Source organism: Procambarus clarkii, chromosome 33 (genome assembly GCF_040958095.1).
Source record: "Procambarus clarkii isolate CNS0578487 chromosome 33, FALCON_Pclarkii_2.0, whole genome shotgun sequence".
In the NCBI taxonomy this organism is placed as follows: domain Eukaryota; kingdom Metazoa; phylum Arthropoda; class Malacostraca; order Decapoda; family Cambaridae; genus Procambarus; species Procambarus clarkii.
This window is the reverse complement of record NC_091182.1, coordinates 38,125,955-38,144,060: the sequence shown is the minus strand read 5'-3', so window position 1 is coordinate 38,144,060 and position 18,106 is coordinate 38,125,955. Positions and strand designations below refer to the sequence as shown.

Sequence of the window (18,106 nt, the reverse complement as noted above, 5' to 3'; positions counted from 1 at the left end):
CTATTCATGCCCGTGCCACCTTTTGGGTGGCTTAATCTTCATCAATCAATCATCTCCACACCCCGCTAACTCCTCACGCCCGCCCACACCACGGATATCCCCTCCCCCCCCCATCTCACACCCACACACACACGTCTGCCCACACCACGGCCACACCCCGCCCACACCACGGCCACACCCCGCCCACACCCCGTCCACTATAAAGGGAAGGAGAGAGGGACCTGCCTGGGGCAGTGACATATAGGGCGGGCCTGGTGAAGGCTCTCCCGGCTCCCCCATAATTCCTGGATTGATCATGTTGTATTTACTTGTCTCGTTACGTCATCCCTCACTGTTCCCTCCCATCGCTCTCCTTCTCTCCATACATTGTTGCCTTGGAGGAGGGGGAGGAGGGAGGAGGAGGAGGAGAGGTAGGAGGTGGAGGAGGAGGAGGAGGTAGGGAGGGAACTGGCAGGGGAAAGCGCCAAGCCATTACGACTATATAAGACTAGGAAGGAGTCAGGTTAAGGATTGGGCTAGAACAGCGACAATGGACGTGTGAAGAGAAGATTGGAAAAGACCAGGAGGAATGGTGGGAGAGGAGGAAGGCGGAGAATTATGGGATGGAACAAAGAAGAATGTAGGAAATACAATAAGTGAGGTAAAGCGGAAGCAACACATTAGGAAAATAATGTATAACGGTACACTTTTCGGTCTGTTAAGAGACTGATCCGTCACGTCTTCCTGGTGTTAAACACAGTGAGAAGAGAATAACAAAAGGCTCTCTTCCTGGTCATCTCGTCCCCAGCTGTCATAGCCAGCAGGGACGAAGATGAGCGCAGTAACCACACCCGCTAAGGACAAATCAATCAATCAAGTGTAAAGTTAGAGTGTGAGCAGGAAGTGGGGACAGATGGAAGAATAGTTTGGAGAGGAAACACCACAGTCGAAGAGAGTAGTGCCTTAACCCAGCTGCAGGCCTTGTACTCAGGATATATATTAGCACCAAATCATGTCCACCCAAGCGTCGAGGCAAGTCCCAATGGTACCGGAAGTCCCAACCAGCTATTGGGACATTTTTTTCATATGGAGGAGGTAAGTAATGGTGGGGGGGGGGCTGTTCCCTATGGGCTGGTTGGGTAAGTTAAGTGGGCTAGTGGAACGCTTTGTATACAGTTTTGCTGTTGTGGGGTGTTCAGGCAGCCCATCCTCCTAAGGTTTCCCAACGTCAAGAAAACTGTCAATTTAAAGTGTCCTCTCTGGACCTACCACTGGACCCAAAACAGAAAACGAGACAGTGTGTCACTTTCGCGAGCCGTTTCCATTTAGTACGTCCAGCCGTCCGACAATTGTTGGCCTTATGTAACGTACACTGTCGAAAAACGACGTTCTTTGTAGGAAGACAGGTTGCTAAGGTTGTCAGCGTTCAGGCGTCTCTGTAGTGTGTTGGTGAGGAATGAAGTGTGGCACTCCAGGTGAGTGGTATCGTGGTCCTGAACTTCCTGAGGGGGTTGGGCTAATGGAGCTTAAACCCCCAAAGCTCTCTGGCTACTGCGCCAGACCGTTCCTTGTGTACAGGTAAACAAAGTTCCCCCAACCACTCTCTGCCGGAACGGACAAACGACCTCCGCAGCCACCCACTGGCTACCGCCGGTCAGCCAACCAAAAACTGTAGTGATTATATTTTGACCAGGAGATCACCCTGTACACTTCCTGATCTTGGAGAGGGGGTTCAGCATCACACGTTTAGTGGGTGCGGCTCTAACACTGGCCTCGTTGTCCTGTGCACACACCCAATTCGAGCCGCCATGACTCCCCACTCTCTCCTTGGTTGGTATGAACTCCTCAGCCCCCTCTTCTGAACTATTATTATTCCACACCACCCTGTCCACAGCTATGGTTTTCTCTCTCTCTCTCTCTCTCTCTCTCTCTCTCTCTCTCTCTCTCTCTCTCTCTCTCTCTCTCTCTCTCTCTCTCTCTCTCTCTCTCTTTTCTACTTTCTGGGAAGCCTCACTAGGACAAGGGCAAACACCTGTTAATTATAAACATTTAATAGAACAAAGAACATATACAACACACTTACATACAAAACATCAGAATATTAGTATCCTCAACACTTTGTGCTATTATAACCAGGTTACAATCCAATACCATCATGGCTCTATCCGGCGTCCCAACTCCTGGCTCGCCACTTATTCAACCAACCTCGCCAAGTGGGTTAAATCTCGTAACACAATATGGCCAATCAGCCCTAGAATGTATATAAATATATACAGGTAACTCAGGCTATGGCTGTAACACTATAAACATCAGTATAAATATTCCTTGATACAAAAATGACCTATCACCCACCTTCCACCGTGTTTTGCACGCCAATGACACTCAAGCACTCTACCAACTCTCTATAAGTAGTCAATAAGAATCTCCTCTCTGCATCCAGAGGTTCACTACCCTGAACATCTTCAGGGAAGTGAACCCAGAATTGTCTACCAGGGTCTTCCACAGCTCTTCCGACTGCTACACCGTGAAGTTTTCCTTGGACAGCAATGGTGCTTCACCAATGGTACCACAGAAGCACGTGAAACTCCACTCCACTACTCACACATCTTGAGGTCCTGCTCCTCACTGTGGGGCTGCTCTTCCACAGAGCTCAGTATTTCTTCAATAGCCTTGGAGTTCCATCCACAGACTCCTTCTACTGGCTTCGAAGTTCTCTCAGCAACACCTTCCCCAGACAAACTTGCAACCCATTGACACGCCAATAAAGTTATTTCCCTACAAACATATAACTAAAATAAACTCATACACAATAAATGTCTTCATCCGACATCTCTCTGATTCCTGCATGCCGTGAGGGAACTCCCCCATGCCCGGACAGGTCCATACTCCGCCTCTGCCAGGTAGCTCCTCCCTGGAGACTGCCAGCCGCCGCCCTCGCCAGTTGCCCCCATGCGCACGGCAAGAGAGGATGCGCCGCTCGTTTCTCCAGCTGGCTCCCTCATCGTTATTCTCTTATTTAGGCCTTCTGCCTTAACAAAATATGCCTAATACATTCAAGAACACTTTCTACAGTCGCTGGACACACGACCAACTACAGGCACTCACTGTCAACTGGTTAAAATGACTTACCACAGAATTTGGTTCGCTAGCGGGCGCTCACTGGCTGATGTTCGATACAGAGCGCTCCTTGGCTGTCCATAAAACTGCTTTAAAGACTGCTCCACAGCTCTTCCTGCAGTCCACGACTTGAGCTCACACGTCTCCAGACTTATTCCACAATCGAAACGCCTGCTCACTTCCTTCCTCTTGAAGGTACATCAATCAAGGGGTTCTTCTTCAGCAGGGGCTCAACGGAGCACGACCTTCCCTCACGATTTCTGCAGCTCAAGTGAGGTCAAGACCCCCTGAAGCGAGCCTCATACCTTCATCAAACTCTCCACATCTCATGTCAAGTCATTTAACTATATACTTATTTTCTGCCCATACTTTTAAACTATTCGTAAAATTTAATCAAATATTTAATATATATATTTCCACATCCATATTTCTTTGACCTCTCAGTTAGGTCAGGTCTGACAGAATAACTCTCAGGGGGTAGACTCGTTTCCCAGCCACCTGGGATCACAACAGTGGGTAGTCTGTGTTTGTTGGCCAGGGGCCAGATTCACGAAAGCACTTACGCAAACACTTACGAACCTGTACATCTTTTCTCAATCTTTGAGGGCTTTGTTTCCAATTATTAAACAGTTAATGAGCTCCGACGCACCAGGAGGCTGTTTATAACATTAACAACAGTTGATTGGCAAGTTTTCATGCTTGTACACTGTTTAATAAATGTAACTAAAGCCGTCAAAGATTGAGGAAAGATGTACACGTTCGTAAGTGTTTGCGCAAGTGCTTTCGTGAATCTGGCCCCTGGTACTTCCAGTATGTGTGTTAGGGTGGCGTGTTGGCCCGCAGGTGGAGGCTCTCGCCCGCGACGAAATCATCCCAACGGGTGTTATGTATCCATCTCAGAGCTTTGTTTGGATGCGTTGGAGTTTTGTTTTATTTGTGTTGGATGCAAGCATTAGGGTTGCTGGGGCGTATTTTATGAGAGGGCGGATTAGGTCTTTGTATAGGTGTATCATGTTGCGAGGGTGCTCTTGTTTGAGTCTGCATAGGGACTTTGTTGTCTGTTGCGTGTTGGCTTGCTATGTGTGTGTGTGTGTATGTGTGTCCGAAGGTCGTCGTCGAGGTTCAGGTCGAGTACTGTGGTGTTTCTGGTGACTGGTATGAATGTGTGGGCTGGTGACTGTGGGTAGAGACTGTCTGGTATTATGTCGGTGCGGTTTTTATACAGTATGTGGTGTTGGATTTTGTGTGGTTTGAGGACAAATATCAGGAAGAGTGTTGCTCTAAACCTTGCTATGCACAATGAAATTGCAACAACGTGATGAATCTATAAATGAATATTAAGGGATCGAGACCGCGTCCCTGAAATCGATCAAATCATCGCATTATTGAACTTGAAATCGTTCCTTCCATCACTAAAGCGTCCCGTTGACGGAGTGTTATGACCAGGGTGAATCTTTGTAAGAGTTTTGATAAGATTTGAGCTTGAGTGGGAAGAAACAACAGAAATTATAAAGAAACAAATTATGAATTTAATGTTTTTGGCCAGTACAGCGCTGCCTAAACACGATGAAATTGTTAAATGTTAAATGTAAACTACTGGCTGGTTTGGGGTGGTTTTATGTAAGTCAGTAATTCAGTTGTAAGCAGCCAGTAGGTTATATCAGTTAAGTTGTACTTAGTAAACGCTTAGTTGTACTTAGCAACCTGCCGAAACGCTTTGCGTAATAGTGGCTTTAGGCATTGTATGTACTAGCTCTATCTATAAAGCCAACAAACTTTGTAAAATCTCTTTATGTATGTACCTTACCTAAATAAAAATTATTATTATTATTATTATTATTATTATAAAGTGTGTTAGTGGATATGAGATATTTGGTAGGGACAGTTGTTATGACGTGAGGAAAGGAGGCGTTTCATTTCCATTGCGTCTGTCTGCTGATGGTTCACGCTTCTCGCTGGGAGAGTCAACATTTTATCATTCAGGTTAAGTCCTTCCTCGTTGGCCACTAACTCTTCCTTCCATTGGTTATTAATGTATAGTTACTCCAGGGACGCTAACAAGTGTGTAGTTCTGTAACCATCCCTGGAGAGGAATATTTACGACCGGTGTAACTGGGGGGGGGACATGCTCTTGGACTGTGCTTCACCGTAAGTGTCTTGGGCGGGCCTTTACCAGGTTTTGTAAGCCATGTTCTCTATTCTAAGAGGTTCCTGGCTGGTAGAGTAGATGTCAACAGGCACTGCCATTTCCTATGTAAGATTAAGTTTATAATAAATGGAAATCATTATATCCATTGTATACAAGTGTCCCAGGGACAAGAGGACATCATCCCTTGCAGGTACATTTTTGGGAGTATTTTCCCCAGGGGGTCGGGCCCGACCTCTTGTCCCTGAAGGGTCTCTTTAATATGTTCTTTGGTGATTGTTTGGGGGCCCTTTGACCCAGCATAGTGAAGTGTTGGACTGGTAGTGCAAAAACGAGCAGTCCAGGTTAATCATATATGTTTACTCAGTTCAGATGAGTACAAACTGAACCGTCCTGGGTGGCTCAGTTCAGCTCCCAGGCTGTAACTAGTACGTATAATCTTAAGCCTTATTTATGCATGTGTGGATTATGCCTCCAACAGGTAGATTAGGTAGATGAGTGGACAGTTTGAGCTTTAAGCCCATTAGCTTTCCAATAGAACAAATATGTGGATCTTTTCATAATGGTAGTGTACATGTAGAGTCCTTCCATAGTTGCAATTGGTGCTATCATTTTCGAAGCCTACATTGTGTAGGAAGAGCGATTCTAATAACAGAAAAGTAGAGTTTAATTCAGTTTTAAGTGTTCCTGGTGTGGTAATAACTGAAGCTATCATGTCAGGCCCTTCAGCAACGCACCAGACAACTCTGTAATATTCCAGAAATATCAACCAATTATGTTAGGCTGGAGTTGCGTGAAGGAGGATGCTGTTTGGCGTGTCGGCGCCTTGGGGCCCCCCTCCCCCCTGTTTTGCGTGCCCAGTCTGTGGGGCTCGAGTTTTTTGCTCGAGCTGGATATCCTGAGGTGGGGCTCGTACTGTGTGAAATGCTACGGGTCCCTGTGGTGGACATTTATGGCATTGAACTGGTGACTGCTCACAGGGTTGTTGTCAAGTTTATGACGGAGGAGGTGTACCAGGCGTTTTTGCGTCGTTACAAGGGGTGGACCTTGCCCCTGCTGGAAGGTGCAGGCACTCTAACTGTCTCAGATCGGAGTGGTGCCATCGCGTATGTTAACGTGCATGGGGCGCCCCTGAAATTCTCGGAGGGGCTGCTGCGGGGTTATTTCGGCCAATTTGGAGCTGTTGTCAGTGTGCGGTTGCACCTGCTCTCCTCGGGAACGCTTAAGGGTGTGCGGTCGAACATTAGCACCGTCACTTCGATGAGGGTGGAATGGTGGAGGGTGGCGGTGGAATGAGGCTGAGGGCGGACATTCCGTCCTCAGTGAAGCTCCTGGGTTGTTATGTTTGGGTTTATTATGCCCATCAGCCTCGTATGTATTACCGTTGTGGCCTCTTGGGCCATCAGGCTACTGGGTGCTCTGCGCCAGCCGTCGCGCCCGTCATCCTCTTCTGTGAGGAGGACTTCCCGCCACTCCCTGCGGAGGAGGCTTTGGTGGCTGTGGATGTGAACGCTCCCACCCTGGATTCCCACTCTGACTTAACTCTATTTATACTAACTCTCTGTTTGCTTTAGTATAGCCATGCTGTTGTTGTTGCTATAGATTCAGCTACTCGGAACAAGTTCCAAGTAGCACGGGCTATGGTGAGCCCGTGGTGGACTTACCTGGCACAGGAGCGGTGCTGAATGTGTGTATAGCCATGCCCTAATCCAGCTTAATATAGCACCCCCAGTACATAAGAACAAAGGTAACTGCAGAAGGCCTATTGGCCCATACGAGACAGCTCCTATTTATAACCACCCAATCCCACTCATATACATGTCCAGCCCACGCTTGAAACAATCGAGGGACCCCACCTTCACTACGTTTCATGGTAGTTGGTTCCACAAGTCAACAACCCTGTTACCGAACCAGTATTTACCCAAGTCTTTCCCGAATCTAAACTAATCCAATTTATACCGATTGTTTCGTGTTCTGTCTTGTGTTGATACTTTTAATATCCTATTAATATCCCCTTTGTCATGTTCATTCATCCACTTGTAAACCTCTATCATGTCAACCCTAACTCTTCGCCTTTCCAGGAGCGGGGCAAGTAACACAGGCTATGGTGAGCCCGTAGTGGACTTACCTGACACAGGAGCGGTGCAAGTAACACAGGCTATGGTGAGCCCGTAGTGGACTTACCTGGCACAGGAGCGGGGCAAGTAACACAGGCTATGGTGAGCCCGTAGTGGACTTACCTGGCACAGGAGCGGTGCTGTGTGTGGCTGTTGTTTTAGATTTAGTTTCTCAGAACGAAGTGTCCATGTAGCACGGGCTATGGTGAGCCCGAAATTGAGTTCGGTTATTCCCGATAACCTTGTTACTGTAATATTTGGGTCAATGTTTTAACTGGAGGTGGGGATTCCTCCGTTTTCCCGGTTTATTTTTCGCTTCTGTTTTAGTACACTGGTTTTAGTCTTGTTTTAATAACATTATCTTGGTGGCAGATGTAGATGCAGAATGCTCACTAGTGAGTCCCATTCCTCAACTGCTTTTGTAATCATTGTAGTCGCGGTGGAATGTGCATCTAATGTAGCTGCTGTCGTTGGATTAATGTTGAGTTTGATGCGCAGGGCTTCAGTAGCTACACATTCCAGTAAGTAGTGCAATAGTGGCGCCTCTGCTTCTGTTTCACAGATGTGACACTCTTTAACTATTGGGTTTATTACCTCCCAACAGCACTTGTAACCAAGTCTGAGTCTGTGTATGGCTACTGCAACGTCTCTGGATATCTTTTTGCCAGGCTTGAAAGAGGAGTACTCAGTGGCTTGTTCGTACCATAGCGCAGTGGATCTTTGGCTCTGTGGCGACTTTTGATTGTTGAGAGTATTTTCTTCTTGATTTGCTCCTTAATCTATGAAAAACTTGGAGGTATTTGAACCTGTACAACAAGTAGAGCAGTGGCAGTTTTTGCTAGTGAGTCTGCCTTTCATTACCATCTATGCCAATGTGACTTGGTATCCAGTTTAGGGTGATTGACAGCCCTAGATTTTGGGCTTCTTTTCCTATATGTTGAATTTCTGTGAGGAGTTGTATATTATCTCTGTGCTGATTGGATAACAATGCCTGGAGCGAGGATTTAGAGTCGGTATGAATGATGACATCATGTAAATTATTCTCAATTATATAGTTTATGGCCTCCTTCAGGGCATATAAATCTGTTTGCAATGTTGAGCACCCACTATTCATGCTCCAGTAAGCTTCATTGTTGGTAGTGTACCACTTTCTTGATTAACTGATCCATCTGTGAAGATGTGAGTGGTTGTTGGTCTTGAAATGGTTTCCATTTGTTGTTCTATGACTGCTTTGAGCCCCTGCGAGTCACATGTTGAGTTTTTACCTGGTAATCTTTCAATGATTATCTTTAGACTCGATTCTTCCCATGGAGGAGGCTGCCGAAAGTGTTGATATGGTCTATCTTCCCCTTTGTTTTTAATGGTCCATTTCAAGTCCACTTTCTCTAGAATCTTAACCAGATTATCCGTTCATGCACTTGTTCTATATTAAGGCTAAGGGAATGTTGTTGTTATTATAGATTCAGCTACTCGAAACAAGTTCCAAGTAGCACGGGCTATGGTGAGCCCGTAACTTACCTGGCTCAGGAGCGGGGCAAGTAGCACAGGCTATGGTGAGCCCGTAGTGGACTTACCTGGCACAGGAGCGGGGCAAGTAGCACGGGCTATGGTGAGCCCGTAGTGGACTTACCTGGCACAGGAGCGGGGCAAGTAGCACGGGCTATGGTGAGCCCGTAGTGGACTTACCTGGCACAGGAGCGGGGCAAGTAGCACGGGCTATGGCGAGCCGTACGAAGGGAATTAGGTCTGTGCAGGGTAACCGGTCTGTGTCCGGAGGTATTACTAAGCTGGTCGGTGATGAGCCCATCACCTACACTTTGTATAAAATCGCAAATCATACTAATTTCTAATCTCGCTAATTACCAGATTCTATCCTCATTAGCATTCATCTAGCATATTCTACATGATGATTCAATCTTAGTTTCTGTTATGCAGTTTATTGATGAAGTCAGTGTTGAGTGAGAATGGTAACAAGGATGAAGGGAAAGTGGCGAAGAATAGGGATGGTGTAGAAGGGCAGAGAAGATGACACTGATGGGGGTACCTAGCGGTGGCTGGGTAGTGAAAATGGTTTAAGTGATGATGAGAGTATGTAGTGAAGATGATTACAGTGATGATGAAAGTGTGTAGTGAAGATGATTACAGTGATGATGAAAGTGTGTAGTGAAGATGATTACAGTGATGATGAAAGTGTGTAGTGAAGATGATTACAGTGATGATGAAAGTGTGTAGTGAAGATGATTACAGTGAGGAGAATGGTCGTGTTTTCTTTAGACTGTTGCTGTCGAGAGTTGTTTGTTGTGATGACAACGGTGTGTAGTTACGAGTTGTTGTGAGCCACTTGTAAGAGTTAATTAAGTGCTGATGTAAACAATCAATGAAATACCCGTATATCAAACACTCGGGGAACCCAGTGAATGTTGACGGTGCTCAGGAGAGGGATGCTGGTGCTCAAGAGAAGGATGCTGGTGCTCAGGAGAGGGATGCTGGTGCTCAGGAGAGGGTTGCTGGTGCTCAAGAGAAGGATGCTGGTGCTCAGGAGAGGGATGCTGATGCTCAGGAGAGGGATGCTGGTGCTCAGGAGAGGGATGCTGGTGCTCAGGAGAGGGATGCTGGTGCTCAGGAGAGGGATGCTGGTGCTCAGGAGAGGGATGGTGGTGCTCAGGAGAGGGATGCTGGTGCTCAGGAGAGGGATGGTGGTGCTCAGGAGAGGGATGTTGATGCTCAGGAGAGGGATGCTGGTGCTCAAGAGAAGGATGCTGGTGCTCAGGAGAGGGATGCTGGTGCTCAGGAGAGGGATGCTGGTGCTCTAGAGAAGGATGCTGGTGCTCAGGAGAGGGATGCTGGTGCTCAGGAGAGGGATGCTGGTGCTCAGGAGAGGGATGCTGGTGCTCAGGAGAGGGATGCTGGTGCTCAGGAGAGGGATGGTGGTGCTCAGGAGAGGGATGCTGGTGCTCAGAAGAGGGATGCTGGTGCTCAGGAGAGGGATGCTGATGCTCAGGAGAGGGATGCTGGTGCTCAAGAGAAGGATGCTGGTGCTCAGGAGAGGGATGCTGGTGCTCAGGAGAGGGATGCTGGTGCTCTAGAGAAGGATGCTGGTGCTCAGGAGATGGATGCTGGTGCTCAGGAGAGGGATGCTGGTGCTCAAGAGAAGGATGCTGGTGCTCAGGAGAGGGATGCTGGTGCTCAAGAGAAGGATGCTGGTGCTCAGGAGATGGATGCTGATGCTCAGGAGAGGGATGTTGGTGCTCAGGAGAGGGATGTTGGTGCTCAGGAGAGGGATGTTGGTGCTCAGGAGAGGGATGCTGGTGCTCAGGAAAGGGATGCTGGTGCTCAGGAGAGGGATGCTGGTGCTCAGGAGAGGGATGCTGGTGCTCAGGAGAGGGATGCTGGTGCTCAGGAGAGGGATGGTGGTGCTCAGGAGAGGGATGGTGGTGCTCAGGAGAGGGATGCTGGTGCTCAGGAGAGGGATGCTGGTGCTCAGGAGAGGGATGGTGGTGCTCAGGAGAGGGATGCTGGTGCTCAGGAGAGGGATGCAGAAGCCATGGATAGGCAAAGACGAAATAACAACCTCATATAAAGCAACGTGGCAAAAGAAGAGGACAAGAACGGTCAGGAAAACATTGAGACAACGACAGAGAAACTGATAGGCAAGGAGGATGGTCTAAACACGCCCAGTGTTGAGAGGTTAGGTAGGCCTACAGCAAATATGGTACGCATAACCATTGACAACATTGAACACAGAAGGAGGATACTCAGCAGGTCACATGGATACTCAGTGAGAAGGTGGTGGAGGCCAAGACCGTCAGTAGTTTTAAAGCGTTATATGACAAAGAGTACTGGGAAGACGGGACACCACGAGCGTAGCTCTCATCCTGTAACTACACTTAGGTAATTACCCTTAGGTAATTACACAAACTAAAAGATCTTGAAGGGTATTACAAGTCTACATCTCCCCAGACCTCACAGCAGAACAGCAAAAACGACAGAGTACTAAGAGGCAAGCTAAAGGAGTTAAGAAACACAGACCGATACAAAGATGCAAAGCAAAAGATAAAGAGAAGGTTGGTGGTCATGACAGTAGAGGGAGGAGAGGACGTGGTCCTTCACCCAGCCAGGCAGAACTATCCCTATGTATCTCGGAGGACAAACAGGTTCAGAACCGACACCACTTGGTCCGGGAGACATCTCCCGTCACGCAGGGTGCAGTTGCGCCTCCACAGATCTCCAGTATCATCTTTTGATACTGGTAATGGCTCGAAAGGGCCACCACTTACGGGCTATTCATGCCCGTGCCACCTCTTGGGTGGCTTAATCTTCATCAATCAATCAGGTTCAGAACCAGAGCGACAATGTACGAAATAGTAATGTACAGAATATAGACGCAAGCTCTCAGTCCTCCAGGAACAACGTCAGGTGCTTAAATTGTTTCTACACAAATACCAGAAGTCTGGTGAATAAATCTGATGCATTGTGCACGTACAAAGAGGCTGAGAAGCCCGACATCATTGGCATCTGTGACACATGGGGTCGAGAGGGAATAATAGAAGGATAATCCCATCTTTTCAAACATCCTCCTTCTCCCTCTGTATCTTCAAACATTCCGCTTTTCCGTCCGTTTCTTCAAACATCCCGCTACATATGCAGGCGATGAGTCACAATAACGTGGCTGAAGTCACAATCGACTTGAGAATGGTCCAGGACGGACCGAAACGTCGTCGTCCCTTCAATTTCTAGTGTGTGGTCTGGTCAACATCCCGCTACATCTTCTGTCCAACCACTTGGGCTGGACGGGAGAGCGACGGTCTCGCTTCCTGCAGGTCGACGTTAAATCCCCAACCGTCCAAGTGGTGGAGTACCATCCCTTCCCCCCCACCCCCCCGTCCCATCCCAAATCCTTATCCTGATTCTATTCCCAGTGCTTTATAGTCGTAATCGCTTGGCGCTTTCCCCTGATACTTCCCTTCCCTTCTTCCTTCACTCCCTATCTAAGTCTCTGTGTCTGCCTCTGCCTCTGCGTGTTAATTATCTCTATGAGTTTCAAACTGTCCTCCTGTCTCTCTCTCTCTCTTTGCCCTGGTCGACCCATTCTCTCTGCAGGCCTAACTCTGTATGCCGCTGTTTCTGTCTGTCTCTGCCTTTCTGCTGACTCCCACTCTCTGTCTCTGTGGCTTTCTCTTATGCAAATATATAATAGTTTCCCAGTTGCGGGTGGTCGGCCGGTGGGAGGAGCCTAATGCTGTGAAATAGTAACAAATATAATAGTACTCCAATGGCTTTGAGAACACTTATTTTCCATCCCAGACCCCAGACCATTTTCCTGCAAAGTAAGGTGAGGCTTCCTCAAGCGGCGGGGCCCCAACCTCGAACAGAGAAACATTCTCTCTTATTGATGTGGATTTATCTTAAGTGTGGAGTCTGCGAGGGTGTTGCCTCCTTTTATCCACCTTTCCTCACCCGTTGTCAGGATTGCGATCGAGTTTAGATTGCTATTTTCACTCGATAGAAAGACACGGCCGACATGTATGTCAGACGCTAATACGCTTCCCATGCGATTACTTGATTCACTATTGATTAAAGCGAGTTGTGAACAAGAATGCCACAGCTGAGACAATTTATGGGCAAAGTTGTGTATTTTCTAGTGTAAAATATTGTTTTATTCCGTGCTTGCTATAAGAACAGTAGTCATTATAATACAGAAGAGGAAATGCGTATTGGGTCGGTTTTATCCCATATATTCGCTTTATTGTGATGAGTATCTTCACTCATACCTAATACAGTATCTTTACATACCTAACCTAACCTAACCTAACCTAACCTAACCTAACCTAACCACATTGGTGCGAGGGAAAACCAAATAATAATTTATGATAAGTTGAGAATTGCGATGGCTAAGATTTGTGTTTTTATTACACTGCTTTTATACTTTCGTTCCAGTGAGTGATAAAGTATAGTCATTAATTTTAATATTAATGTTTAATGTTCATGACTTATTTTATGTGCCAGTGATCAGTATTGACTAGGAATATTGCATCAGAAATATCACTGAAGATTGTAGCCAAGTTAAATCATTTAAGAATTGCAGACTTGTAATCCTGAGAGTTTTTTGGGTATAAAGATTTTTATTGTTATTATTCATATACTCATTTTTGTTTTCTGTTTTAATAAATTTTATAACAGTCAAGACTGGCGAATACTTTCCCTCTCCAGTAACCGAAGGCTCGGCTGGAGACATGTCTTGAATGAACCGTCACGTAATCTTCATTTACATATATATGTGGGAGCATAAAGAGGCGGTGTTGGCAAAATATTTTGAGAGAGACGTACGCTAGAAGCAGCCTGTACTAGTGTGCACTTGTGACTTGGTCCAGACGCTTAGTGTGAAAGTTATATACTAGCAAGTCATCTCATGTGTTTGACAATTATATGTGGGAAAGGATTTTACTGGCCTGAAAGTAAGTAATTCTCAAAAGAAGGCGCCAAGCCAGGGGGACTATATAGCACCATCAAATGTGCAGGATATTCAAAAGGCGCCAAATATCACTAAAGATGCCGATACGAGAACAAAAGCTCATAAGGTGAACGATATTAAAGGCACCTGATTCACGAAGGATGTAATCGAAGGACAAGTGACTGCGAGGGACAGTCGGGAAGCAAGAAACACACATGTTCTGGAAGTCAGGACATTCAACAAGGATATGCACGACTATAAGACGGACAATGCAGTTTAAACAATAAGGAACAGGACTGCGCTCCATTAAGTGCCTGTGAGTTAAACGTAGATGGGCAATACATAACCTCGCCAGAGCCGTTTCCCACCGCCGATTATGGTGATAGGAGGAAGGCCATGGGAATTCACTACTCTTAAGAGCACGCAGTTTGTTACTAGTAACAGAAGACCAACGACCCTGCCAAACGGCAAGGATTGAGGAGCAGGTGAGGTGATGAACTCTATCAACATCAGAGGCCCGAGACTGTTCAACACGCTTCCGCTACACATAAGGGGCATAACTGGCAATCCCCTCACAGTGTTCAAGAGAGAACTGGATAAGCACCTCCAAAGGATACATGATCAACCAGGCTGTGACTCATACGTCAGGCTGCGAGCAGCCGCGTCCAACAGCCTGGTTGATCAGTCCAGCAACCAGGAGGCCTGGTCGACGACCGGGCCGCGGGGACGCTAAGCCCCGGATGCACCGCAAGGTAACCTCAAGGTGGTGGAGGTGTTGCGATCCAAGGCCTGGATACGGTTGCGAAACTGAGAAAGTGGGAGAGGGAGAGGAGAAGTGGAATTCACCATACGAGCATAAGACATTCCAGAGAAAAAGAGAGAAGACGGCGGACCTGGCATCTCGCTTCAGGAAAAGATAAATGATCGCAATGTTTCAAATTGAGGATAACTTCCTCAAATTTGTAGTGCACACATGCGTGGGAGAAGGCAGGGTGGGAGTCACTGCAATTGATGCAGAGAGCTTGGGAGGAAGAGCATCATGTCTTAGAATAACCCGAGTCTCCACACAAGGCCCTGGAAACACAACCCGAAACTGTCCCTATTTTCCGCTTGTTACAACTTGTAATAAAGTTGTTACATCTTGGCTTAACGTGTATATGACGTATTAGAACGTTGTTACAACTTGCTATATTGGTTGTTATAACTGGTTAGGAGGTGTTAAAACTTGTTCGAACGTTGTACCAACGTCGTAGTTTCGGTGTGTGTTTGGCGGGGGGGCATAGAGACATCTTACTTGTGCACGTGAAAGGACCATGCCCAAATCTCCAGCACCTGTTGCAAAGGCGAGGAGAGGGGATGTACTCTTGAACAGAGCATCTGGCACAGCAAGAATTACGGAAGATACGAGGGACCTACTATTAAAAGTGATCTTCACTACTCAAAGAAGCTGACGACTACGACCACGAGAAGGTTGGGTGAATATATCAATCTGGAGGATATAATGGCCTTGGGTCTCAAGGATATACATAATATCCTCACGCCAGTCTTTCAGTTCCCCATCACCAGTTGCAACATGGTGCAAGATAATAACTGTGCCAATGCTGCCATTTAACCCAGACATTTTTGAAGATCCGAACAGGGGGTGTCTCCCTAGTGCAAGACAACGAGGCCAAGTAAGTAATTATCAAAAGAAGGCACCAAGCCGGGAAGGCTATGAAGCACTACAACAAGGCCTAGTGGTCAGCCGCTTCCTGAGTTACAATGGCTACATTGTAACTTCCTGAGTCGCCACGGCTACAATGAAGTTTACCAGTACGGGTGGGGTTAAAAGTGACAAAGGTATCCACCGCATCAACTTGGTGTTTATGGATGAATAAATCATCAGGATGTGTGGGATTAACATGACTGAGATCAAAATACTTAGTCTACGTACTAAGTGAGCCATCGCCCCCCCCCCCCCCCCATGCTCCTTGAGCACGGTAGCCTTCTATGAATATTGATTGATTATTTTTACAGTCTAGACTTATGATTGAGATAAGATGTGATTATAATATAATTAGATATAGGACATAGGATAATTAGATACGCGATGACTGTCACCTTATGAAACACATAACCATTGCAGAGGTCCATAAAACAATTATGGGTTTCAAGAACAAGGCGCCGGGCAACAGCAAAATAAATAAGACTGTATTATCCAACCTACCAGTGATTGCACTCCATCAATACACATGTATCTTAAATGCAGCTCTTGCATCTGGACTATTCCCCACATACTTCAAGAATGCCACAATAAGATTAATCCCCAAGCCAGGTAAACCCCCAACCCAAACTGAAAACTACAGGCCAATTTCCCTCCTCGAAGTACCAGGTAAAATATTCGAAAAAATTATCAATCAGAGACTTGTGAAGTACATGGAAGAGGAAGGGAAGTATAACACCAGGCAGCATGGATTTAGAAACCGCAGAGGGGCCCATACAGCTATAGCCCTGATCTACGAGCATATAGCCAACGCAGTGTCGAAAAAAGATCAGTGTAATATAGTGCTTAGGGACGTCTCGAAAGCCTTCGACAAAGTGTGGCACACAGGCCTAAAATATAAGATATCTGAACTAGGGCTTCCTGAGAGATTTACTGCTACTATCTGCAGCTTTATAGACAATAGAACTGCTAGGCTTAATATCGGCAGCTACTTGGGTGACGTAATAGAACTGAAAAGTGGAGTACCACAAGGAAGCTGCCTCTCCCCCGCTCTATTCAACATATATACAGCTGACCTACCCCAACCCCAACATGGAGAATACATCACATACGCTGATGACGTTACCCAAATAATATGCCAACAGGGCCCATCAAAGCCGCTACTAGCCGACAAGACCAAGGCGGCAATTGAACTCATTAACAACTTTGAGAAGCAATGGAAAATTAGCACCAACAAACAAAAGTTCCAAATAATACACATTGCGAAAAGAAACCCGGACCCCATCATCCTTGATAACCAGCCGATCCAATAAGCGGAGGTAGGCAGAATACTGGGACTTATGATAAATAGAACAGGGATACAAATTCATGTAAGGAACCAACTAAAAGCCAAAGCAGCATTAGGAAAACTGAGAAGATTCCGAAGCCTCAGTACTAACATTCAGATCCACCTATATAAGGCTCTAGTTCGGCCGCATCTAGAATATCCCCCAGTACCACTACACACCATAAAGAAAACTAACATGCAGAAACTGCAAGCAGTACAAAATAAGGCGCTAAGGAGAGCAGCAAAACGCCGTCCACCATATGATCAGACAATCCAGGAGCTCCACGAACTCCTGAACATACAGCCACTAAACATCAGACTGCAGCACCAAGCCATCAGGGTGTGGAACACCATCGAAATGTTAGAGGACCCAATGTTTGAAAGATTACTCCAAGATGAGACGCCCCGCTCCCACAGCTGGTGGCCCAAGAGCCTCGATTCTCTGGACGAAAACCCCGCCCCACAGTATATAATCCCCAGATGAGTTATATATGTATATATATGAACAGTTCATATATGGGTATGTATGAACAACTCGATAAATAATATGTATGACAACTCGATAAATAATAATAATAAAATAAAGAGCCTTAAACAGAACAACATGTGTGGAAGCATCGGTGTGTGTGTATATATGAATGCTACACAGTATTCATCTATGGACATCCAGATATGGTGAAACACATGTGAAGAACCTCTCACACACTCACAGCTGTCAGCATCGTGTGAGCAAGGCGGACAGCCCGCCTGCTTTCATAACTCTCACTGTATTTCCCACTTCTATACTTCCCTTCACCTATGCCTCTCCTACCTCTTTACTCAAAAAAAAAAAAAAAAAAAAAAAAAAAAAAAAAAAAAAAAGAGTCCACGTACCAGGAGCAAACAAAGCTTGGAATGAGATAGAACCAGAAGGAATAGTGCGAATGCGGAGGTGACAGTGCCGAGCACCTCAAGTAAGAGTTGGCGCAGTTGTTACAATGAGAGAAGGAGCCACTCCAGGGGATTAGGTGGTCAACCCAGCCACAGAGGTGGGAAGGGAGCAGAGAGGGGTAGTCTGGAGAGTCAGAGTAAGTAATTATCAGAAGAAGGCACCAAGATGAGGAGGCTATGTAGTGCCATCTACAACAACAATACAATTTTATTTAGGTAAGGTACATACATACAATAAATATTTACAAGGATTGTTTGACTTATAGGTAGAGCTAGTACATACAATGCCTAAAGCCACTATTACGCAAAGCGTTTCGGGCATATCTAGAAGAGTCAG

General features: G+C 46.3%; 1 protein-coding gene across 1 annotated transcript; it reads left to right on the top strand.

The window, feature by feature from the left end:
- The first annotated feature begins 9,736 nt into the window (after positions 1–9,736).
- Positions 9,737–11,914, top strand: LOC138370811 (golgin subfamily A member 6-like protein 7). Its single transcript, XM_069335415.1, has 4 exons — positions 9,737–9,932; positions 10,509–10,646; positions 11,320–11,423; positions 11,693–11,914. Exons 1-4 carry the CDS (start codon positions 9,737–9,739, stop codon positions 11,912–11,914), a joined length of 660 nt encoding a protein of 219 aa, XP_069191516.1.
- Positions 11,915–18,106: the final 6,192 nt, after the last annotated feature.